The following is a 25,163-nucleotide window of genomic DNA, read 5'->3' on the forward strand; positions in this document are numbered from 1 at the left end:
TGCAGCAATTCGACCATGAATGCCTGATTCACGCAGTCTCCTATGAACAGTTGATGTTGAGATGTGTCTGTTACTTGACCTCTGTAAAGCATTTATTTATGCTGCAATTTCTGAGTATGGTAAATCTAATGAACTTATCCTCTACAGCAGAGGTATCTCTGGGTGTTCCTTTCCTGTGGTGGCCCTCGTGAGAGCCATTTTCATTGTGGCACTTGATGGTTTTTGCGACTGCAATTTAAGTGTTCTGACCTTCATTTTTTAAAATAATGATGGACTGTCGTTTCTCTTTGTTTATTTGAGCTGTTCTTGACATAGCCCTATTTGGTAAATCACCAAGTAGATATTATCTTCTGTATACTACCCCTACCTTGTCACAACACAATTGATTGGCTCAAACACATTAAGAAGGAAAGAAATTCCACAAATTAACTTTTAGCAAGGGACACCTATTGATTGAAATACATTCCAGGTGGCTACTTTGAAGAATCAAAGGATGGCAACTTTGAAGAATCTCAAATATATTTTGATTTGTTTAACACTTTTTTGGTTACTACATTATTCCATATGTGTTATTTCATATTTTTGATTTCTTCACTTATTTCTACTATGTAGAAAATAATAAAATAAAGAAAACCCCTGGAATGAGTAGGTGTGCCCAAACATTTGACTGCAACTCATTATACAGTATGTTTCTTGTTGTGGAACACTGTATAGCCTATAGCTCAAAAACACTGTTAATGAAAAGGTTGCTTGTGAAGTCGAACAAGGGGATCAGAGGGATACAGGCCTGTCAGGGTACAATGAGACATGCAGAGAGAGATGGGGTGATTTTAAACCTCAGCTTTAACCGTAACGTTAACCACACGTCCAACCTTATGCCTAACCCTAACCTTAAATTAAGATCAAAAAGCAAATTAATTTTTACGATATAGTTTTTGTGGCTGTGGTAACCATTGGTGGTAACTAGTGACAACCGTTATGGGCAGAGGATCTGTTTCCGGGCGTGATTACGTCACTCAACCACCGTGAAGATTCTAGTTAGTTTAGCCAACTCAACACTTACCACCCGGCGACTCCCGGACCCAAACCCGGATAAGAAGTGGGCCAACAATTCACTCGGTCAAGGTGACGTTAATTTGCAAAATTTCAGAATATGTGCATTTCATAGATAATGCGTAGAGAAAATATCTGATCTCAATGATGAGGTAGGTAGCTGTAATAACATTAACTTAGCTAGCTAATATTTCTTGTTAGGCAGCTAGTGTTGGCTCTACCGATAGAGCTAGCTAGCTTTACAGAACCGTTTTTAAATAAGTAATTTATTTTATGATTATGATCTGGTGTTTCTGCGAAGAAACAAGAATCTGATTTTAAATAAGTGTTACATCTGTGTTCGTAGCTAGCTGGCTAGCTTCATTTGTTTTAGCTTGCTAACTTGGCACATTTTGTCACCATGCAATCATGTCTCTAGTTGAGAACACTTTCTGAAAAATCACTTCGGAATTATTGTGATCTTATCCTACCTAGCGTGAGGTGTGTGTGACACTAACAACTTCAGAGATTCAGCACTGAAACACTGTGTTAACTGAGACCTGTGGCAATGGAATCTCTACCGCCAACAAAATCACGACAAGCTTGTCAAGTTCAGAATCAGCAGTTGCCTTGGAGCAGAATGTTGCTGGGATCGCTGATTGTCTTCAGTTGTCTGGTAGCTTCGGTGTCCTCTGATGAGGATTACTATAAATTATTGAAGGTGTCCAGAGAAGCCACAACCAGAGAGATACGACAAGCCTTCAAAAAGCTAGCTCTGATCATGCACCCGGATAAAAACCCAGTGAGTAGCCTGCCCTATAGATAGATATACACTACCTGTCAAGTTTTAGAACACCTACTCAGTCAAGTGTTTTTCTTTATTTTTACTATTTTCTATGTTGTATTGTTGGAGTGAAGACATCAAAACTAAGAAATAACAGAAATGGAATCATGTAGTAACAAAAAGTTAAACAAATTAAACAAATCAAAATATATTTGAAATTCTTCAAAGTAGCCACCCTTTGCCTTGATGACAGCTTTGCACACTCTTGGCATTCTCTCAACCAGCTTCACCTGGAATGCTTTTCCAACAGTCTTGAAGGAGTTCCCACATATGCTGAGCACTTGTTGGCTGCTTTTCCTTCACTCTGTGGTCTGATTCATCCCAAATTATCTCAATTTGGTTGAGGTCGGGTGAATGTGGAGGCCATGTCGTCTGATACAGCACTCCATCACTCTCCTTCTTGATCAAATAGCCCTTACACAGCATGGAGGTGTGTTGGGTCATTGTCCTGTTGAAAAACAAGTGGTAGTCCCACTAAGCCCAAACCAAATGGGATGGCTTATCGCTGCAGAATGTTGCGGTAGCCCTGCTGGTTAAGTGTGCCTTGAATTCTAAATAAATCACTGACAGTGGCACCAGCAAAGCACCCCACACGATCACACCACTTCCTCCATGGTTTACGGTGGGAAATGCACATGCGGAGATTAGAGGTCTACCGATTATGATTTTTCAACGCCGATATCGATTATTGGAGGGCTTAAAAAGCCGATACTGATTAGTCGGCCGATTTAAAATAAATGTTTTATATTTTATTTATTTGTAATAATGACACTTACAACAATACTGAATGAACACTTATTTTAACTTAATATAATACATCAAGTTCAATTTAGCCTCAAATAAATAATGAAACATGTTCAATTTGGTTTAAAATGCAAAAACAAAGTGTTGGAGAAGAAAGTAAAAGTGCAATATGTGCTACATGAGAACATATGAAAGCTGGTGGTTTCTTTTAACATGAGTCTTCAATATTCCCAGGTAAGAAGTTTTAGGTTGTAGTTATTGTTGGAATTATAGGACTATTTCCCTCTGTACCATTTGTATTTCATTAACCTTTGACTATTGTATGTTCTTATAGGCACTTTAGTATTGCCAGTGTAACAGTATAGCTTCCGTCCCTCTCCTCGCTCCTCCCTGGGCTCAAACCAGGAACACAACGACAACACCACCATGCAGAGCAAGGGAAACAACCACAGGCTCAGAGCGAGTGACGTTTGAAATGCGCGCAAACTAGCCAGCCATTTCACTTCGGTTACACCAGCCTCATCTCTGGAGTTGATAGGCTTGAAGTCATAAACAGCGCAATGCTTGACGCACAACGAAGAGCTGCTGGCAAAACGCACAAAAGTGCTGTTTGAATTAATGTTTACGCGCCTGCTTCTGCCTACCACCGCTCAGTCAGATACTTAGATACTTGTATGCTCAGTCAGATTATATGCAACGCAGGACACGCTAGATAATATCTAGTAATATCATCAACCATGTGTAGTTAACTAGTGATTATGATTGATTGTTTGTTTTTTTAAGATAAGTTTAAAATGTCCAAAAATACCGATTTCCGATTGTTATGAAAACTTGAAATCGGCCATTCCGATTAATCGGTCAACCTCTAGCGGAGATCATCCATTCACCCACACCGCATCTCACAAAGACACGGCGCGGTTGGAACCAAAAATCTCCAATTTGGATTCCAGACCAAAGGACACATTTCCTCCGGTGTAATGTCCATTGTTCGTGTTTCTTGGCCCAAGCAAGTCTCTTCTTCATATTGGTGTCCTTTTTAATAGTGGTTTCTTTGCAGCAGTTTGACCATGAAGGCCTGATTCACGCAGTCTCCTCTGAACAGTCAATGTTGAAATTAGAGGTTTACCGATTAATCGGCACGGCCGATTTCAAGTTTTCATAACAAATCGGCAATCAGACTTTTTGGGCGCCAATTACATTGCAATCCACGAGGAAAATGCATGGCAGGCTGACCACCTGTTACGCAGTGTCAAAAGGACCTTGTGGCTACAAGGAGCCAAGGTAAGTTGCTTGCTAGCATTAAACTTAACTTATAAAAAAAACAATCAGTCTTCACATAATCACTAACTACACATGGTTGATGATATTACTAGGTTGACTAGCTTGTCCTGCGTTGCATATAATCAATGGCATGCTTGTTAATTTATTCTCGAATCACAACCTACTTCAACTTTGCCAAACGAGTAAAGATTTAACAAAATTGCACAATCGTTGCACAAATGTACCTAACCGTAAACATCAATGCCTTTCTTAAAATCAATACACAGAAGTATATATTTAAGCTTTCATATTTAGTTAAAAGAAATTCATGTTAGCAGGCAATGTTAATGAGGGAAATTGTTTCACTTCTCTTACGTTCAGTGCAAGCAGAGTCAGGGTATATGCAGCAGTTTGGGCTGCCTGGCTCTTTACGAACTGTGTGAAGACCATTTCTTCCTAACAAAGACCATAATTAATTTGCCAGAATTTTATGTATTTATGACAAACATTGAAGGTTGTGCAGTGTAACCGCAATATTTAGATTTGGGGTTGCCACCCGTTCGATAAAATATGGAACAGTTCCGTATTTCACTGAAAGAATACACATTTTGTCTTCTAAATGATAGTTTCCGGATTTTACCATATTAATGACCAAAGGCTCTTATTTCTGTGTTCATTATATTATAATTAAGTCTATTATTTCATAGAGCAGTCTGACTGAGCGGTGGTAGGCAGCAACAGGCTCGTTCATTCAAACAGCACTACTGCATTTGCCAGCAGCTCTTAGCAATGCTTGACATACAGCGCTGTTTATGACTTCAAGCCTATCAACTACCGAGATTAGGCTGGCAATACTAAAGTACTAGAGAGAAATACTAAGGTCTAGAGCGAAATAGTCAACGCATCATAATTCCTATAATAACTACAACCTAACACTTCTTAACTGGGAATATTGAAGAACTGGAAATATTGAACCACCAGCTTTCATATGTTCTGAGCAAGGAACTTAAACGTAAACTTTTTTACATGGCACATATTGCACTTTTACTTTCTTCAACACTGTGTGTTTGCATTATTTAAACCAAATTGAACAAGTTTCATTATTTATTTAAGACTAAATAGATTTTAGTTCAAATGTGTTCATTGTTCATTCAGTATTGTAATAATGACAATTACAACAAATATATATATTGTGGCAAATCTCTTCAAAATTAGGAGCGTTTGTCACAAATTAAGTGGGAAACTGTCACCAAAATCACAGAGTTATTTCGAACAGGGCAGTACCTGTGTGCTTGTTTCTCCGTTCTGGTCCACCCAGGCCGCAGGCAAGGTCAAGGATAGCAGGGTTCGGTACACGAATCAGGTTTTCGGTAGGTCGAGGTCCAAACGCCAACAGGTAAGTCCAAACAGTCAGCTCATACATGGTAAATCCAGCCGATATGATATATATCGGCCCCACCTTCTGAGGGTTCCCCTTGCTTCTGAGAATTGTAGTTTTGGCAGTCGGACATTTTGTGATCTGTAGTTCTGATCGGGGTGGCCATTTTAGTGATAGGGCAGAGCCCCTTTATTAGTTCACATATCTGACATTTATCACTCGACCCCCTTTTTTGCCACAAAATATATTTAGGCCGATTTAATCGGTATCTGCTTTTTTTTGGTCCTCCAATAATATGTATCTGCATTGAAAAATCATAATCGGTCGACCTCTAGTAGAGATGTATCTGTTACTTGATCTCTGAAGCATTTATTTGGGCTGCAATCTTGGGTGCAGTTAATTGCAGATTTCTGAGGCTGGTAACTCTAATGAACGCATCCTCTGCAGAAGAGGTAACTCTGGGTCTTCTTTTCCTGTGGCGATCCTCATGAGAGCCAGTTTCTTCCTAGCGCTTAATGGTTTTTGCGGCTGCACTTGAAGAAACGTTCAATTATTGAAGTTATTGAAATTTTCCGGATTGACTGACCTTTATGTCTTAAAGTAAAGATGGACTGTCGTTTCTCTTTACTTATTTGAGCTGTTCTTGCCATAATATGACCGCCAGGTGCACGCTGTTTCTTCCGACACATTGGCGTGCGTCCCCCCATGGTCCTCGCGGTCGCGGCCGGCTGCGACAGAGCCTGGGCTCGAACCCAGAGTCTCTGGTGCCCTAGACCACTGCGCCACCCGGGAGGCCACAAATTAACTTTTTAACAAGGCACACCTGTTAATTGAAATGCATCCCAGGTGACTACCTCATGAAGCTGGTTGAGAGAATGCTAAGAGTGTGCAAAGCTGTCATCAAGGCAAAGGGTGGCTACTTTGAAGAATTGTTTAACACTTTTTGGGGTTGTTTTATAGTTTTGATGTCTTCACTATAATTCTACAATGTAGAAAATAGTAAAAATAATGAAACCCTTGAATGAGTAGGTATGTCCAAACTTTTGACTGTGTGTGCTATAACATGGTAAAATGTAACTTATCATTGGCTATAACATATCACAACATACTGGTGTTTTCCTAGACTGGTCCCAGATCTGTTTTTGCTCTTTTTCTTAATTCTATGGTCATTGTCACAACAAAACAACACAACCACGTCTGGTAGCAGGCTAGATATTTTCTACAAAGTCCAGTACTTAATTTGTTGCTCTCATTGTCCAGCATGATGAAACTGCCCATGACAAGTTCCTTAAGGTAACCCGAGCCTATGAAGTTCTGAAGGATGACGATCTGAGGAAGAAGTATGACAAGTATGGAGAGAAGGGTCTGCAGGATGAGCAGCAGGGAGGAGGACGATATGAGAGCTGGAACTACTATAGAAATGAATTTGGTAAAACATTTTTCTTTTGGAGTTGTCTAAGAATGTGAAATGTAAACATTGCCAAGAAATATGAAGAAAGGGGATTGATAGGCCACTGCTAACATGCAACATTTTCAGTCATTTCCTCAGGACGTTGGTTTGACTTGTCATCTTACTCTTTCTGCAGGTATCTACGATGATGACCTAGAGATTGTCACTTTAGATAGGGGAGACTTCGGTAAGTGATGTCACACTATTCCAAACCTTCAGAGCCATCCTTTCTTGTTGGGGTATGTTTGTTCTTATGATACTGACTCTACTACTATAGATGCAGCAGTGAACTCCGGGGAACTATGGTTTGTCAACTTCTACTTCCCTCGTTGCCATCATTGTCACGAGCTGGCTCCCACGGTAATACTTTCCTCACTCACTGTAAAAGTGCATTCTGCAATATTTTCTGCTATTCATTGGTTGTTTCATATACTTAATTAAAATGTCCATTGAACAGTGGTAGATATTGCAGATGGTACCTTTGTTTAAGTCGTCTTCATTTATCTTTTGATAATTGTTATCAATGTTTAATATTTCAACATATTATGTTACTTTGTGTGTGTGTGTCCGCAGTGGAGGGAGTTTGCTAAGGAGATGGATGGAGTGATCAGGATAGGAGCAGTGAACTGTGGAGACAACAACAGACTGTGTCGCAGCAAAGGCATCAACAGCTACCCCAGCCTCTACATTTACAAAGCTGGAATGGTAGGAGAAACGTCACAGCTGTCTTTTAGGATAGCTGTGTCATGCATCACGTAGCCTGGTTAAACCAGTCGAATGCTATGCTCACCATGGTTTTAGCACATCATTCAATCTGTTTTAAACAGGCTACGTATCACTCACTGCTCATGGTGTTAGGAACAACCCTCTAAAACGCATCCCTTTCTGTCGTCCCAATAGAATCCAGAGAAATACTTTGGAGATAGGGCCAAGGAGAGTTTGACTAAGTTTGGCATGCAATTTGTGAAGAGCAGAGTTACAGAGCTGTGGCAAGGCAATGTCTTCACTGAGATTGAGGCAGCATTTTCATCTGGAGTTGGATGGCTGATCACCTTCTGTGCTGACTCTGGAGGTAAGACGGGCTGTTAAGGGTTACGTTGAGATGCTTTGTCATGTTTACAAATAGAGACTTTTAGTCAGAATTAGTGAAACCAATATGGTAGGAATTGTATTTTCTATACAGTTAAAATATGATCTGTGTTTGATCTCTTCATAGATTGTCTAGAGTCACAGACGAGGCAAAAATTAGCAGGAATGTTGGTAAGTCCTCATTGAACCCATGCTGTATGTTTACCTTCTCATGAGCATACATTGTTATTGTGACTGAAATATGTCTCTTCTCTTGTGTTTACTTTAGGAAGGTCTAGTGAACGTGGGCTGGATGGACTGCTCAACACAGGCTGAGTTGTGTGACAGCTTTGAGGTGACCACCAGCACCACAGCCTTCTTCCCCCCCGGCAGTTCACTGAAGAACAAGGGCAGCGTGCTGGTAAGAGGCCCATGTTTTATTTTTGTTTGCATATACTAAAAACAAAGCATAACATTAAATGTATTTTTAAGTGAGAAGGAGAAACCCAGGATGGGTTTATCAAGAAGCCTCACCATACATGGCTTAGAGAACACTTTTTATTTTATTGACAGATGATAGAATCATGACTGTTCTGAAAGCCCATATTTACAACAAACATTGTTTTCATCACAACAACAGTTCCTGCAGAGTTTGGATACCAGAGAGATCTATGGAGAGGTGATGCAGCATCTGCCTGACCTGGAGGCTCTTACTAAGGAAACCTTCCAGGTACAGTAATAATAACCCAATAATCAAATCTAAGGTACAGTAAAAATCATCTGTATTGCCGTCTTGTACCACCATACATTTATTGTGCCGGGGGGGGGGTTGTTGTTATGTCTTAGTGTCTTTGGACAGCACAGAGGACGCTGCACTATCTGTGAGAGGCAGACTCGGTTGTTGGAGGCCGGCTCGAATGTTGTGGATGTTTGAGTGGTGTCCTGATGTTCTTTCCTCTTCCTAGTAATAATATACCTACCTACTAAAAATAACCACATATATTTGACATGAAATAATCTGTTGTATGACATGATTTCAGTTGAGGAAAACACCTGTAGTGGTGAAGCTGAAATATTTAGGAAAAATACAGTTATTCTGTCCTATTGTGTTCTGTTCTCCATCGGTCTCTGTAGAGTAAACTGGCCCATCATCGGTGGCTGGTCAGTTTTTCTTTCGGACAGAAGACCATGGCATCTCATGAGTATAAGAAGCTCAAGGCTCTTCTGAAGGCAGCCCACATACAGGTAAGGGCTGAAATCCACAATGAATATCGCTCTGATTCACTGTTCACTCACGTCACTGATTCAGTCTGGATGTTTAATACTGCCAGTACTCTGTGCTTTTTCTCAGGTGGGAAAGGTGGACTGCCTTATTGACTCAGAACTATGTGTCTCCTTCTACATTCAAAAGCCCTGTATCGCTGTCTTCAAAGGCCTTGGGATTCATGACTTTGAGATCCACCATGGTAAGTCAGCGTCTTATTCGAACTCAACCGATTTTTATCTCTGTATTTCACTTGGCATTCCTTTTCACTGGTTGTTGTATACATATGCACATTTGTATATCTACTCGGGGGGACTCTCGAGTGGTGCAGTGGTCTAAGACACTGCATCTCAATGGTACCTGGTTCGAATCCAGGCTGCATCACATCCGGCCATGATTGGGAGTCCCATAGGGCGGCGCACAATTGGCCCAGCGTCGTCCGGGTTTGGCCGGGGTAGGCTGTCATTATAAATTAGAATTTGTTCGTAACTGACTTTCCTAGTTTAACAAAATTCATTTTTAATTTTTCTTGTTTTGTTTTTCATGAGAGCTTGAGTGAGTAAGATTTGCAATCTATTTCTTATAAATGGCAAATAAACTGTTTCTGTTCTCCCAGGGAAGGATGTGCTGTATAACATCATAGCATTTGCTAAGGAGAGTGTCAGCGCCCATGTCACCACTCTGAGACCAGAGAACTTCCCCAGTGATGGAAAGGAGCCCTGGCTAGTTGACTTCTTTGCTCCTGTAAGTATCAGCCTAATGTTAGTGACTAATACTCTACTTGCTTATCGATGTTCACAGTTGACTACGTGTTGCCGAGCGGTAGCAGAGAGAACAGTCTAAGGTGGCTGGAGTCTTTCACTATTTTTGCCCTTTCTCTGATACCACCTGGTATAGAGGTCCTGGATGGCAGGAAGCTTGGCCCCAGTGATGTACTGGGCCGTACGCACTACCCTCTGTAGTGCCTTGCGGTCGGAGGCCAAGCAGTTGACATACCAGGCAGTGATGCAACCAGTCAGGATGCTCTCGATGGTGCAGCTGTAGAACCTTTTGAGGATCTGAGGACCCATGCAAAATCTTTTCAGTCTCATGAGGAGAATAGATTTCGTCGTGCCTTCTTCACGACTGTCTTAGTGTGTTTAGACCATTTTAGCTTGTTGGTGATGTGGACACCAAGGAACTTGAAGCTCTCAACCTGCTCCACTACAGCCCTGTCGATGAGAATTGGGGTGTGCTCGGTCCTCCTTTTCCTGTAGTTCACAATCATCTCCTTTGTCTTGATCACGTTGAGAGAGAGGTTGTTGTCCTGGCACCACACGACCAGGTCCCTGACCTCCCTATAGGCTGTCTCGTCGTTGTCGGTGATCAGGCCACTGTTGTCATCGGCAAACGTGATGATAGTGTTGGAGTTGTGCCTGGCCATGCAGTCATGAATGAACAGGGAGTACAGGAGGGGATTACAGGAGCACCCACCCCTGAGTGGCCCCCGTGTTGAGGATCAGCATGACGGATGTGTTGTTCCTTACCACCTGGAAGCAGACCGTCAGGAAGTCCAGGATCCAGTTCCAAAGGAGGTGTTTAGTCCCAGGGTCCTTAGCTTAGTGATTAGCTTTGAGGGCACTATGGTGTTGAACGCTGGGCTGTTGTCAATGAACAGCATTCTCACATAGGTGTTCTGTTTGTCCTGGTGGGAAAGGGCAGTGTGGAGTGCAATAGAGATTGCATCATCTGTGGATCTGTTGGGGCGATATGCAAATTGGAGTGGGTCTAATGGTGTTGATGTGAGCCATGACCAGCCTTTCAAAGCACTTCATGGCTACAGATGTGAGTGCTACGGGTTGGTAGTCATAAACTAGGTGTGGCTATTAAAATAATAATCTGTTGGTGACTAACAATCCCTGAAAGTAAACAGACTTTATTGTTGTATAAAGTGGACTACATCCTGTTGAGTTGGCTGAGACATTGGGTGAGGTCCATGAACAAATACTAATATACGGTTTCCTTGTAGTGGTGTCCGCCCTGTCGTGCTCTCCTCCCTGAGCTGAGGAAAGCCTCGATCCAGCTGTTTGGTCAGATGAAGTTTGGAACGCTGGACTGCACCGTGCACGAGAGACTCTGCAGCATGGTGAGTGTCGGGAGAACATACCAAACGTAAACCCAAACCCCCTAGATGTGCTATTCTTCTATGTATTCCACAATATCTGCTTAGATGTATTGAGAGAGCCTGGTTGCCAGTCTGTTTAGCTAGCATTCCACTTCTTGTACTCATGTCGTGTGCATATGATGCGGTGTAAAATTAGTGGAATGTTAGCTAAGAAGACTGCCAACTAGGCTAGTATTGCGGAGCCAGCCATGCAAGACTGTTGCTCCCAGAGTTTAACTATGTCCCCAAATCATGGCCCTACTGTATGACATCAGTTCTCACTATAATGAAGATATTTATGATTGAAGTAAATAATACGCGTTTCATTCAATGGACTTAGTATGACTAGTATCAACAAAGCCATTTTTATTTATTCCGGTTGCATTTTTACTGCTTTCCTCTGGGCTGTGTGGCATATAGGCATAGTAGAGCTGTCATTCCTCTGGGCTGTGTGGCATATAGGCATAGTAGAGCTGTCATTCCTCTGGGCTGTGTGGCATATAGGCATAGTAGAGCTGTCATTCCTCTGGGCTGTGTGGCATATAGGCATAGTAGAGCTGTCATTCCTCTGTGGGCTGTGTGGCATATAGGCATAGTAGAGCTGTCATTCCTCTGGGCTGTGTGGCATATAGGCATAGTAGAGCTGTCATTCCTCTGGGCTGTGTGGCATATAGGCATCCTCTGGGCTGTGTGGCATGTAGGCACAGTAGTAGAGCTGTCATTCCTCTGGGCTGTGTGGCATAGGCATAGTAGATTCCTCTGGGCTGTCATTCCTCTGGGCTGTGTGGCATAGGCATAGTAGAGCTGTCATTCCTCTGGGCTGTGTAGAGCTGTCATTCCTCTGGGCTGTGTGGCATAGGCATAGTAGAGCTGTCATTCCTCTGGGCTGTGTGGCATATAGGCAGTAGAGCTGTCATTCCTCTGGGCTGTGTAGAGCTGTCATTCCTCTGGGCTGTGTGGCATATAGGCATAGTAGAGCTGTCATTCCTCTGGGCTGTGTGGCATATAGGCATAGTAGAGCTGTCATTCCTCTGGGCTGTGTGGCATATAGGCATAGTAGAGCTGTCATTCCTCTGGGCTGTGTGGCATATAGGCATAGTAGAGCTGTCATTCCTCTGGGCTGTGTGGCATATAGGCATAGTAGAGCTGTCATTCCTCTGGGCTGTGTGGCATAGTAGAGCTGTCATTCCTCTGGGCTGTGTGGCATAGTAGAGCTGTCATTCCTCTGGGCTGTGTGGCACAGTAGAGCTGTCATGGCATAGTAGAGCTGTCATTCCTCTGGGCTGTGTGGCACATTCCTCTGGGCTGTGTGGCACAGTAGAGCTGTCAGAGCTGTCATTCCTCTGGGCTGTGTGGCACAGTAGAGCTGTCATTCCTCTGGGCTGTGTGGCACAGTAGAGCTGTCATTCCTCTGGGCTGTGTGGCACAGTAGAGCTGTCATTCCTCTGGGCTGTGTGGCACAGTAGAGCTGTCATTCCTCTGGGCTGTGTGGCACAGTAGAGCTGTCATTCCTCTGGGCTGTGTGGCACAGTAGAGCTGTCATTCCTCTGGCTGTCATTCCTCTGGGCTGTGTGGCACAGTAGAGCTGTCATTCCTCTGGGCTGTGTGGCACAGTAGAGCTGTCATTCCTCTGGGCTGTGTGGCACAGTAGAGCTGTCATTCCTCTGGGCTGTGTGGCACAGTAGAGCTGTCATTCCTCTGGGCTGTGTGGCACAGTAGAGCTGTCATTCCTCTGGGCTGTGTTGTAGCAAGGCTCGCCGTAGGGCTGTCATTCCTCTGGGCTGTGTGGCATATAGGCATAGTAGAGCTGTCATTTCTCTGGCTGTGTTGTAGCAAGGCTCGCCGTAGGGCTATCATTCCTCTGGCTGTGTTGTAGCAAGGCTAGCCGTAGGGCTATCATTCCTCTGGCTGTGTGGCATATAGGCACAGTAGAGCTGTCATTCCTCTGGCTGTGTGGCATATAGGCACAGTAGAGCTGTCATTCCTCTGGCTGTAGGGCTATCATTCCTCTGGCTGTGTGGCATATAGGCACAGTAGAGCTGTCATTCCTCTGGCTGTGTGGCATATAGGCACAGTAGAGCTGTCATTCCTCTGGCTGTGTGGCATATAGGCACAGTAGAGCTGTCATTCCTCTGGCTGTGTTGTAGCAAGGCTCGCCGTAGGGCTATCATTCCTCTGGCTGTGTTGTAGCAAGGCTCGCCGTAGGGCTATCATTCCTCTGGCTGTGTGGCATATAGGCACAGTAGAGCTGTCATTCCTCTGGCTGTGTGGCATATAGGCACAGTAGAGCTGTCATTCCTCTGGCTGTGTGGCATATAGGCACAGTAGAGCTGTCATTCCTCTGGGCTGTGTGGCATATAGGCACAGTAGAGCTGTCATTCCTCTGGGCTGTGTGGCATATAGGCACAGTAGAGCTGTCATTCCTCTGGCTGTGTTGTAGCAAGTCTCGCCGTAGGGCTATCATTCCTCTGGCTGTGTTGTAGCAAGGCTAGCCGTAGGGCTATCATTCCTCTGGCTGTGTGGCATATAGGCATAGTAGAGCTGTCATTCCTCTGGCTGTGTGGCATATAGGCATAGTAGAGCTGTCATTCCTCTGGCTGTGTGGCATATAGGCATAGTAGAGCTGTCATTCCTCTGGCTGTGTGGCATATAGGCATAGTAGAGCTGTCATTCCTCTGGCTGTGTGGCATATAGGCATAGTAGAGCTGTCATTCCTCTGGCTGTGTGGCATATAGGCATAGTAGAGCTGTCTTTCCTCTGGCTGTGTTGTAGTAGCAAGGCTCGCCGTAGGGCTATCATTCCTCTGGCTGTGTGGCATATAGGCATAGTAGAGCTGTCATTCCTCTGGCTGTGTTGTAGCAAGGCTCGCCGTAGGGCTATCATTCCTCTGGCTGTGTTGTAGCAAGGTCATTCCTCTGGGCTGTGTGGCGTAGGGCTATCATTCCTCTGGCTGTGTGTTGTAGTAAGCTGTCATTCCTCTGGCTGTGTTGTAGCAAGGCTAGCCGTAGGGCTATCATTCCTCTGGCTGTGTTGTAGCAAGGCTCGCCGTAGGGCTATCATTCCTCTGGCTGTGTTGTAGCAAGGCTCGCCGTAGGGCTATCATTCCTCTGGCTGTGTTGTAGCAAGGCTAGAGCTGTCATTCCTCTGGCTGTGTTATAGGCCGTCATTCCTCTGGCTGTGGGCTATCATTCCTCTGGCTGTGTTGTAGCAAGGCTCGCATATAGGCATAGTAGAGCTGTCATTCCTCTGGCGTATTCCTCTGGCTGTGGGCTATCATTCCTCTGGCTGTGTTGTAGCAAGGCTAGAGCTGTCATTCCTCTGGCCGTAGGGCTATCATAGGCCGTAGGGCTATCATTCCTCTGGCTGTGTTGTAGCAAGGCTCGCCGTAGGGCTATCATTCCAGTCCTGTCACCTGTGATTGTGTGGTGAGCTCAGTATTCACTTTTCCTGGCCAAAATAAAGATGTTCTATTTTATATCCTGATCACATCCCTGAGTATGAACCAAATGAAATATGTTTGGTTTTGATGGATAACTGAAAGTGGCAGTGGCTACCACAGTTATGTAACGTACTGTATGTCCTATGTGCCTGTTTTCGGTCCACGCCTACGCAACCACCTTCATATTTAATCGAATGTAGTACTAGCTACCAGTAATGTTGTGTTTGTGTTTTCAGTATAATATCCATGCCTACCCGACCACGGTTATCTTTAACAAGTCCTCCATCCATGAGTACGAGGGACATCACTCTGCTGACGGAATCCTGGAGTTCATACAGGTGAGAAGCTTACCATTAGCCTAGTTCACAGTATCGGTCCATCTCCTTTCTAGCCAGTGCTTATAGTGCCACAGAAGTTTAAAACTAAGAGACTCAACATAGTTACTTCATGTACCTTGTGGAGGAAACGTCCCATTGCCAATAGCCTTAATTGTCTGTTACTGTTATACAGTACATCCCTACTGTAGTGACTCCTCTTTCTCCCCACTCTTCCAGGACTTGGTCGACCCCACTGTGGTGACCATGGACCCAGACAGCTTTGCAGAGCTGGTGAAGAGGAGAAAACACAGTGAGACCTGGATGGTGGACTTCTATGCCCCGTGGTGTGGGCCCTGTCAGGCCCTGCTGCCCGAGTGGAGGAGGATGGCACGGGTAGGTAGTGGATTGTAGGGTGGTAGGCTATAGGCTGTATAGAATACCTACTAGGTAATAGGCAGTAGGATGGTAGACTTCTTTGCCCCCTGGTGTGGGCCCTGCCTGGCCCTGCTGCCGGAGTGGAGGAGAATGGCATAGCTGTAGCTGAATCTAGCATAGATGGAGAGATACATGATATCTATCAAGGTAAAATATTAGCATTATCTCATTTTATTCTAGGGTGGGTGGGTGTAATCAACAAATCCAACTTCATGCATTTGTCAAGATTTTTTAAATGTTAATTCACTCTAGCGAATAATTTGTTTTTTTCCCTGGTTTTCTGTCTGATGTCTCTTCTCAGGCTTTGAATGGTATGATAAAGGTGGGGACGGTAGACTGTCAGAAACACCACTCCTTCTGCCAAGGAGAGAGTGTCAGAGCCTACCCTGAGATACGCCTCTACCCTCAGAACGCCAACCGACGAGACATATACCAGTATGTACCTTACTGTTCTTTCAGTATTACTATAGTTACTGTTTACGTGTTCTACAGGTTACACTAAGTTTACATGTTTTAAAGTATGCATATGGCTTACATGTTGTAAAGTTACAGTAAGTTATGTTGTAAAATGTACATTAAACGATATTGTAACGTTTACATTAAGTTATGTCTGTAAATAAGAGTGCTGTTTTTATTTCTCTCATCAGGAGTTACAATGGCTGGCACAGGGATGCTCACTCTCTCAAAGTCTGGGCTGTGGGGTAAGTTCTCTCCTCCTGTGTTTCTGTCCTAGCCTTTTAACAGTCACCATTGTTGGAACCTTTGTATCTGATTTGTAGTCAACAGAAAGGAACTCATACAGTGTCCGTCTGTGTCTTAGTACTCTCCCAAGAGCATCAGTGGATCTGACTCCAGATGACTTCAGGAACAAGGTAATAGGAGGGAAGGATCACTGGGTGGTGGACTTCTATGCTCCGTGGTGTGGACCATGTCAGCACTTTGCCCCAGAGTTCGAGGTCCTCGCTCGGGTAAGATATCTTCTCCACTTCTCCATCTCTCAAACGCATGTTTCTTGGCCCGTTTTCATAAAGCATCAGAGTAGGAGCGCTGATCTAGGATCAGGCACCCCCTGTCCATGTAGGCTGATCTTATTTATTATGATATAAATGGCTCAACTGATCTACTCTGAGACACTTCATGAATATGGCCCCTATTCATGCTTATAATATGAATACATTGTTATGTTCATGCTAGAGCGAAGTTATACAACGGGTGGGTCTAATCCTGAATGCTGATTGGTTAAAACCGCATTCTAGCCTCTGTCTATTCCACAAGTTACCACTGGCTGAATCTATGAAGTTAAAATGCCTTTTTACCCTGTTCCATCTGACTGCGCAATCCACTGTCTCGTCAACCCATCCAGGCAATTTATAAACTTGATCTCCACTATAAAAAGCATCTAGGCATTCTTACATTTCTTTTAGACTAACATTTCATTTTCAACAGTGGAGATTTGTATAAACCTTGCTGTCTGTCTCTCCGACATTTGCAACATTGTTTCAATATTCAAATTGGATCTCCAGCTGTCCCATAGTAATGAACGTGTCTGAGTCGGGACGAGAGATGCAAGCAGGCAGCGTTTCTCCGCCAGTCGAAATCATGAATCAGCTGGCATAATTTTTATGGATATATACAAATAAATGTCAATTGAAAACAGGTAAAACCATATGAAGCGCAGCTAGTTTACAGTCTTTCCAGCTTCAGTTTGAAGTGATTGTGTTGGCTAGCTCCTCTGCACAACAGTGTCCTGACGAGAGAGCATATTTTCTATGCCAGGCAAAACCTTGCCTCATCAACTTATTGTTATGGATGTCAAAACAAATGCAAAGGCTGCTACTGTTGTTATTTGGGCTGCACTGTTTGAAGTGACTAAGTTAACTGTTGTTGGCTAAGAACTGCCCTTAGTTGTGTGCTATTCAGTAGTGCATTACTTTTGACCAGAGCCCTATGGATAATGTAGTGGTTCTAATGTGTTGATTCACTGGGCGGCCATGTCTTTGGTTGCTTCCCAAATGGCACCCTATTCACTATGTAGTGCACTGCTTTTGACCAGAGTGTTATGGGTGTCCATATGGGCCCTGGTCAAAAGTAGTGCACTACATAGGGAAAATTGTGCTTTTTCTGATGTAATCTTTCTTTGTCTAGATGATGAAAGGGAGTGTGAGGGCAGGGAAAGTAGACTGTCAGGCCCACTACCAGACCTGTCAGTCAGCTGGCATCACAGCCTATCCCAGCGTCCGATTCTACCCACACCTGGGCACCAAGAAGGTAAGAGACTCCTGATTGGTAACTTTTTTTTAATGGGTTAGCTATTTATCCAGGTAAGTTATTTAGAAGACTTCATATTAACGACCTGACAAAGAGGCGGCAATGATAGTTTTTCATCATAGCAGCTTATCGTTATCTTACTTATTCCTGTCCTTGTTAGAGGACAAGCTGCAAGTTGTAAGTTAAATACATTTGATTACTATGTATCAGAAGTTCCAGTAGTTAGATATTCTTATTGAAACTTGTTAAACTGTATATTTGATGTAGTATTTTTCTTTGAGGACCTCTTGCCTAATAATACCATTTATATTATTAGAGAGGCGGAGTCAGTCCCCCAGAGCACTGTGCCCTAACTAGTCCCTCCATCCATCCTTCCACCCCTTCTTCCTTTCATCCCTCTGTCCCCAGCGCGACCAGGGAGGGGAGCACGTCAACAGCCGGGATGCTAACAACATCGCAGACGTCCTCCACCAGAGGCTCCAGCAGTTATCTCCATGGTTACAGGGCAAGGCGGACAACTTCAAGGTAAGCTTCTTACGCAATTCAGCAACTCTGCAATCACCATTTTGCTTTTTCATCTTAGTAGCTATCTTACCTTTTGCAGTCAAGCGGAAATATATTATTCTCTGGCACAGACTTTTAGGTGAGAGTTTGGGTTTTGGCTTAGCTAATTCAGGCAAGATGACTGCAAACACTTTTTATTTCAATGTATTATTATTATTATTATTATTATTTTATTTATTTTTTAGGCCCATCCATCACCTCCACGCCCCTCTTCGGAGGACAAAAATAAAAGTTATTACTTATTTTTTCATTTTGTTACGTATTCAGAGCTCTTGACTTTTTCCACATTTTGTTATGTTACGGCCTGATTGTAAAATTGATGAAATTGTTTTTTTCCCCTCGTCAAATTACACACACTACCCCATAATGACAAAGCTAAAACACGTGTTTACCAACAAACTAAAATAAAATTGGAACATCAGATTTAAATAACTATTCAGACCCACTATTGCTCAGCTTGGCTGAGCACCAGCTCTAGGAAGAGTCTTGGTGGTTCCAAACTTCTTCCATTTAAGAATCATGGAGACCACTGTTCTTGGGGACCTTCGATGCTGCAAAACATTTTTGGTACCCTTCCCCAGATCTGATTCTTGACACAAACCTGTTTCGGAGCTCTTGCTCTGACATGCACTGTCAACTGTGGGACCTTATATAGACAGGGGTGTGCCTTTCCAAATCATGTCCAATCAATTGAATTTACCACAGGTGGACTCCAATCAAGTTGTAGAAACATCTCAAGGATGATCAATGGAAACAGGATGCACCTGAGCTCAATTTCAAGTCTCATAGCAAAGGGTCTGAATACTTATGTAAATAAGGTATTTCTAAAAAAAAACACTGTTTTCCCTTTGTCATTATGGGGCATTGCGTGTAGATTAAGGGCAAAAAAATAAATAAATTCCTTTTAGAATAAGGCTGTAACGTAACAACATTTGGAAAAAGTGAATGGGGTCTAAATACGTTCCGAATGCTCTACATTCTACACACATTTTGCATATGTGGCTTTTATTTATTTTTTTACAGTAGTTACATAGCGAGAATAAAGTATTTTGATATATGTTACATTGAGATGGATATTACTTATACATCATCATGTTTTCACTCACAACTATTATAGAACATTAACTTTTAAACCCACCCCTCAGCTACTCTGTCCATCCCACCTGTCTCCGTAAACAGCTCTCTTATGATTTCCATGTGCCATATTTTTCAACTGCTAATAGTTAGTTGAAGTGACTTTGGATTGAGTTGGCTCAGTGTATCAAACCACAATCACATTCTCTCTCTTTTTCTTTTTCTCTCTCTTTCTGCAGGATGAATTGTGAGTTCAAGGGGGTCGATTCCACTGAGATGGTTTTCCTTATGGAAACATAAAGGATGGACACACACACACTTAACAAACAAAAAGACTCTGAGAAGAGATTTGTTTCTGCAAGGAGGATTACTGCCAAGGAAAGAAGACGTTATTGAAAGGTTACCTCAGTATTGTCGTACTGTCAAAACAAACCTGTTTCTCAACTGATTCAACGATAAGGAAAGACTGACTCGCTGTCTTAGGTTTTATTAGTTCTATAGGTGAAGTGTGTCCATAAGGTAGGTGTCGACCTGCCTGATATCTGAATGTACTGTCTGATGTAGGTTGGGGACAAGATATTTTATGCCTATATTTATGATACAAAATGGCAGTTTATCAGTTTATAATGCGCCTGCCAATGTCAATGCTTCTTGTTGATTCAACTTGAACCATTTGAGTGTAGTGAACAGTGTTTTATTCATTCTGTGAAGTGACCACACTGTACTGGCTGTGTTGGTTGTATTATTATGATGATACCAATCTATTTGTTTGTCTGATGATAGTAGGGTTCAGTATGCAACCTCTGTATACAGTAAAACACACAAACACAGTTTAGAAAAGACATCCTGTACACTGAAAACAATTAACAGAACATATGTTACCAATTCACTCCACATCATTCATTAATATGTTACTGTTTGCCATCACTGAAATGTGAGTGGAAATGGTTTGATTAGTTGTGGGATGATGCAGTCTTGCAAAAGTTTTCTGTCATACCAGAAATGTGGGAAATCTAGCACGGTTTTATATAATGTCTTTGTAATCTGGTATTTTCAACTCAAAATACAATACTATCTTTGGATGATGTTTGATAGTAACTTATGTGGGAACTTGTAGTCTTAAATTAAAAAACTACAATGCTGAATAGTGTCCCTTTAAGTCACTCCTTCTTTTCCTTTCAAGTTGTTTTGCAAGGACTCTTGTATTGAGCAAATATCATGTTTAAAAAATGTATATACAGTGTATTCGGAAAGTATTCAGACCCCTTTTTCCAATTTTTGTTGTTACAGCCTAATTCTATTGTTTCCCCCCCCATCAATCTACACAAAATACCACAATGACAGCAAAAACAGGTTTTTAGAAATGTCACATTTACATAAGTATTCAGAACCTTTGCTCAGTACTTTGTTGAAGCAACTTTGGCAGCGTTTACAACCTTGTCTTCTTGGGTATGACGCTACAAGCTTGGCACACCCGTATTTGAGAAGTTTCTTCCATTCTACTCTGCAGATCCTCTCAAGCTCTGTCAGGTTGAATGGGGAGCGTCACTGCACAGCTATTTTCAGGTCTCTCCAGAGATGTTCGATCGGGTTAAAGTCAGGGCTCTGGCTGGACCACTCAAGGACATTCAGAGACTTGTCCCTAAGCCACTCCTGCGTTGTCTTGGCCATGTGCTTAGTGTCGTTGTCCTGTTGGAAGGTGAACCTTCGCCACAATGTGAGGTCCTGAGCGCTCTGGAGCAGGTTTTCATCAAGGAGCTCTCTGTACTTTACTTCATTCATCTTTCCCTCAATCCTGACTAGTCTCTCAGTCCCTGCTGCTGAAAACATCTCCACAGCATGATTCTGCCACCACCATGCTTCACTGTAGGCATGGTGCCACGTTTCCTCCAGACACTTGGCATTCAGGCCAAAGAGATTGATCTTGGTTTCATCAGACCAGAGAATCTTGTTTTCCTATGGTCTGAGAGTCTTTTGGCAAACTCCAAGTAGTGGCTTCTGTCTGGCCACTCTACCATAAATATCTGATTGGTGGAATGCTGCAGAGATGGTTGTCCTTCTGGAAAGTTCTCCCATCTTCACAGAGGGACTCTGGAGCTCTGTCAGAGTGATCAGTTTCTTAGTCACCTCCCTGACCAAGGCCCTTCCCCTCTGATTGCTCAGTTTGGCCAGGCTGCCAGCTCTAGGAAGAGTCTTGGTGGTTCCAAACTTCTTCCATTTTAAGAATGATGAGGCCACAGTGTTCTTGGGGACCTTCAATTCTGCAGAAATGTTTTGGCACCCTTCCCCAGATCTGTGCCTCGGCACAAGCTTGTCTCGGGGCTCTACGGACAATTCCTTCAGCCTCAAGTTTTAATTGTACCTTTTATTTTACTAGGCAAGTCAGTTGAGAACAAATTCTTATTTTCAATGATGTCTAGGAACAGTGGGTTAACTGCCTGTTCAGGGGCAGAACGACAGATTTGTACCTTGTCAGCTCGGGGATTCAAACTCGCAACCTTCTGGTTACTAGTCCAACTAGGCTAACCTGCCTCCCCATGTCTTGGTTTTTGCTCTGACATGCACTGTCAACTGTGGGACCTTTTTATATAGACAGGTGTGTGCCTTTCCAAATCATGTCCAATCAATTCAATTGACCACAGGTCGACTCCAGTCAAGTTGTAGAAACATCTCAAGGGTGAAGGGGTCTGAATACTTTCCAAATGTACTGCATATTTAAATGTCATTTAACTTTATCAGTTCCAAAAGTATCCACTAGATGTCAACATAACAATGTATTAGTCTTCTCATGTTTAGCTCAGATTATATTTTATTTGTCACTGGCACCGAATACAAGCGTTGTAGACTACCGTGAAATGCTTACTTATGAGCCCTTTCCAAACAATGCAGAGTTAACATTTAAGAAAAACTTGCTAAATAAAAAAGATGTCAAATAAAATGTTTCTACAGTTGCCGACTGTCTTTTGCTAGTTCATCTCTGATTCAGAGGGGTTGGGTTAAATTCCAAAGCCACATTTCAGTTGAATGCATTGTTGTACAACTGATTAGGTATCCCCTTTCAATGCAATTACTGGGATAATTAGGAATATGTTCTTATAGGAAAAAATAGGATCTCAACTATTTTAAGCTGACTGTACTTCTGTGTAAGTCAAAGTACTAGCTACAAAATGTGGAATTCATCCATTTGTCTTTGAACAGTTTATATCCATCTTTTGACTGAGTTGATTTTGAAACAAGAAGTTTGGTATTTCCAGGTTCAGAGGGCGCATGGGCTGAGTTTAGACAGGCAGCCCAATTATGATCTTTTTTCACTAATTTGGTCTTTTGACCAATCAGATTGGCTCTGAAAATGATCTGCTGTGGAGTTAATATATATTTTGTATCTAAATACACCCAGTTTCCCTTCCAGGGCAGATTACTTTGTGCTTAAATTATAGATTGTTATTGTATCACTTTTTATAGTAGAGAAGCTAGAATTACAGTACAATGTTACCAGTGTCATGTCATGGCTGTTCACTCTAGCGTGACACACTCCATGGTCCTGTTGCTTCCAAGAGATCATCTTCTCCCGCCCTCTCCATCCTTCTCTCTATTCTCTTGGATGACAAATGAAGGGGACCTGTCGTCTGTGCAGTGTTATCAAATATCTGCTAACAAAAGGTTGCCTGCACCCAGAACCATGACTCTGACTGTCTGTGCTCCATCTACAGTCCTCTCTCTGCCAGACAGTGGTGAGAAAGTGCCTGAAAGAATAACTGACCTCAGTATTTCACACGCTAAGGAACTGCTGACAAGAAAAACTGTCTCCTGGGTCTCCTTTCCCTTCTTCATTTCCTGTGACACCGTAGGGTAGGCTTTCATGAACATCATGGGCCCTTATCAGAAACATGTGTCCAAAAACCTTCAACACTCAAATATATAATATGATTGAAATTGTAGTTTTACTGTAGGGGGATGCACAAATCAATGGCTAATGTACATGGTGGTATTGTTTCAGGTGTGCCTTTGTTCGTACACAATACATTAAGAAAAATCACCCAAAAGTTCATGCTAATCAGTGTAACAGTAATCCCATGCAGCTTTATTTACATGTTGGAACACTGGAACATGAGATGTAATCTAAACCTCCGTTAGGATGATAGAAACCCTCATTAGTTCCTTTAATGATTTTATATTATGTCATTATTTCTATAAGGCCTACACTTTCTCGTTCTGAACATTTAATGCAAGTGGGGCGGGTGTGGCTTTCTGACAATGATTGCAAGAACAACTGCTGACCGATTTGAGGGCTCCAATGCATCACCCCAAAACATCTGCTGTCGCTTGTTAACGCTTGATCTGATTTAATTTAGGCCTAACAGTGCATTCCACATAACACCATCTGGGCGAAGAAACAACGGAGTCCCATTCATTTTCAATGGAATGAAGTGGGCGGGGATCGTTGGGCGATGTGAGCATGACGTGTGAACAAGGCAGGACAAAAGTTGGTGAAAGCTGAACCTTATGCAAATACGATATTGCGATGCTTTTGACCAATTGAAGCTCACTGCAGCCCAGCCCTTATTGATACCTAAGCACTACCTACCTTGCTTGCTAGCACCAACATGAGGGCGGAGCTACCATGGCTATCCAAATTATCATGTTATGTGGAAATCCCCTCTAAGGGCACTATTCAATCCATAGGTCTGAAGATCCGCTTTATAGTGTGATTGACAATTAAAAGCTATGTTCCCGTGGTTGCGGACACTGCATTAACACTAAACAGCGGCATAGGTCGATCCAATCCGAAATTACCTTTACATTTAACGCGGATCCTCCGGAATATTTCGCAGATGTAGATTGAATCCAGCACTAATTGTTATAAGGCTGTTGTTTGTAAATTTAGGATGTCAATTTGAATTTCCCTGTAACACTTTAATCAACACAGTTCTAATTTCATAAAGTCATTATTTTAACTTTTCTGGCAGACACCACAGATGTTTTTGTCCTTGATACATGGGTAATCTGTTTCTCAATTTGTCTTAATCGTGTAAACATATTCCAAGAAACGTTATTTAAAGTTAGCACGCAAAAGGCTATTTAAAGTCAAAGTAAAGCCAAGAGTCCCATATGAGTAAGCAGAGTAACCTTTTGCTGCAGGGAGTTGAAACACTCCTGGTTTCCAACATGGCAACAGTTACACAGGAGTTAGCATAAACTGTTACACAGGAGTTAGCATAAACATCATTACTGTTCAGCTCTATTATTTGCACGATAAGGAAATGTTTTTGTTAAACACAATCTAGTTTTTAAAACTTCAGATCGCTCCCCCACACATGTTTCATCCCTGGCTGCTACATTAGCTATTTAATCTGTCTTTCAATCCACGGCTGGCCTTCATTTGTTTGTGATTTCAGCAGCAGACAATTTTGCTTGATCATTTCTCCTTCAATTTCATGTGAATGTTTTCTCAGGTGCTGATTGTTCACTGCCACGAGTGAAATGTTTTCAGTGCTTTAGGTCTACTGCCAAGCCAGATCCAGGCCCCTCTCCTCCATTTTGTTAGGGCCAATTCCTCTGTGAGACTAACGTAATGCTCCACACACACACACACACACACACACACACACACACACACACACACACACACACACACACACACACACACACACACACACACACACACACAACCAAAGCAATCCCCCCTTCGATCTGATCTAGAGAGCCACAGCTCATGTGGGTGATGTGGGAGGGTTTGATTTAAAGTACCATAAACCTTCACTCCACCATGTCACAGCAGATAACTAATTGTAAGCACTTTCACATGTGCCCAGAGCTGTGCTAGCTGTATGACGTAATGCATGCCCTGTCCCTGGGCATGCATTACGCCTACATGCACGCCTA

The 25,163-nt window shown here is 42.8% G+C and overlaps 1 protein-coding gene across 1 annotated transcript; it reads left to right on the top strand.

Annotated features, from left to right (window-relative positions):
- Positions 1-1,032: 1,032 nt before the first annotated feature.
- dnajc10 (DnaJ (Hsp40) homolog, subfamily C, member 10) lies at positions 1,033-22,233 on the top strand. Its single transcript, XM_064976635.1, has 22 exons — positions 1,033-1,125; positions 1,528-1,834; positions 6,519-6,687; positions 6,845-6,895; positions 6,986-7,068; positions 7,282-7,413; positions 7,609-7,780; positions 7,925-7,968; positions 8,066-8,197; positions 8,417-8,506; positions 8,911-9,021; positions 9,128-9,242; positions 9,657-9,784; positions 11,049-11,165; positions 14,859-14,960; positions 15,177-15,332; positions 15,676-15,809; positions 16,022-16,075; positions 16,195-16,342; positions 17,520-17,642; positions 18,051-18,167; positions 19,520-22,233. Exons 2-22 carry the CDS (start codon positions 1,601-1,603, stop codon positions 19,529-19,531), a joined length of 2,424 nt encoding a protein of 807 aa, XP_064832707.1. The 5' UTR covers positions 1,033-1,125; positions 1,528-1,600; the 3' UTR covers positions 19,532-22,233.
- Positions 22,234-25,163: the final 2,930 nt, after the last annotated feature.

The sequence above is a fragment of the Oncorhynchus masou genome, chromosome 10 (assembly GCF_036934945.1).
Source record: "Oncorhynchus masou masou isolate Uvic2021 chromosome 10, UVic_Omas_1.1, whole genome shotgun sequence".
NCBI classification, from domain to species: domain Eukaryota; kingdom Metazoa; phylum Chordata; class Actinopteri; order Salmoniformes; family Salmonidae; genus Oncorhynchus; species Oncorhynchus masou.

Excerpts from the sequence above, each read along its gene's own strand:
- dnajc10 (XM_064976635.1), top strand. The coding sequence starts at position 1,601 with ATGGAATCTCTACCGCCAACAAAATCACGACAAGCTTGTCAAGTTCAG. Across the intron at positions 6,688-6,844 it reads CTACTATAGAAATGAATTTG|GTATCTACGATGATGACCTA; the intron begins GTAAAACATTTT and ends CTCTTTCTGCAG. Across the intron at positions 15,810-16,021 it reads AACCGACGAGACATATACCA|GAGTTACAATGGCTGGCACA; the intron begins GTATGTACCTTA and ends TTCTCTCATCAG.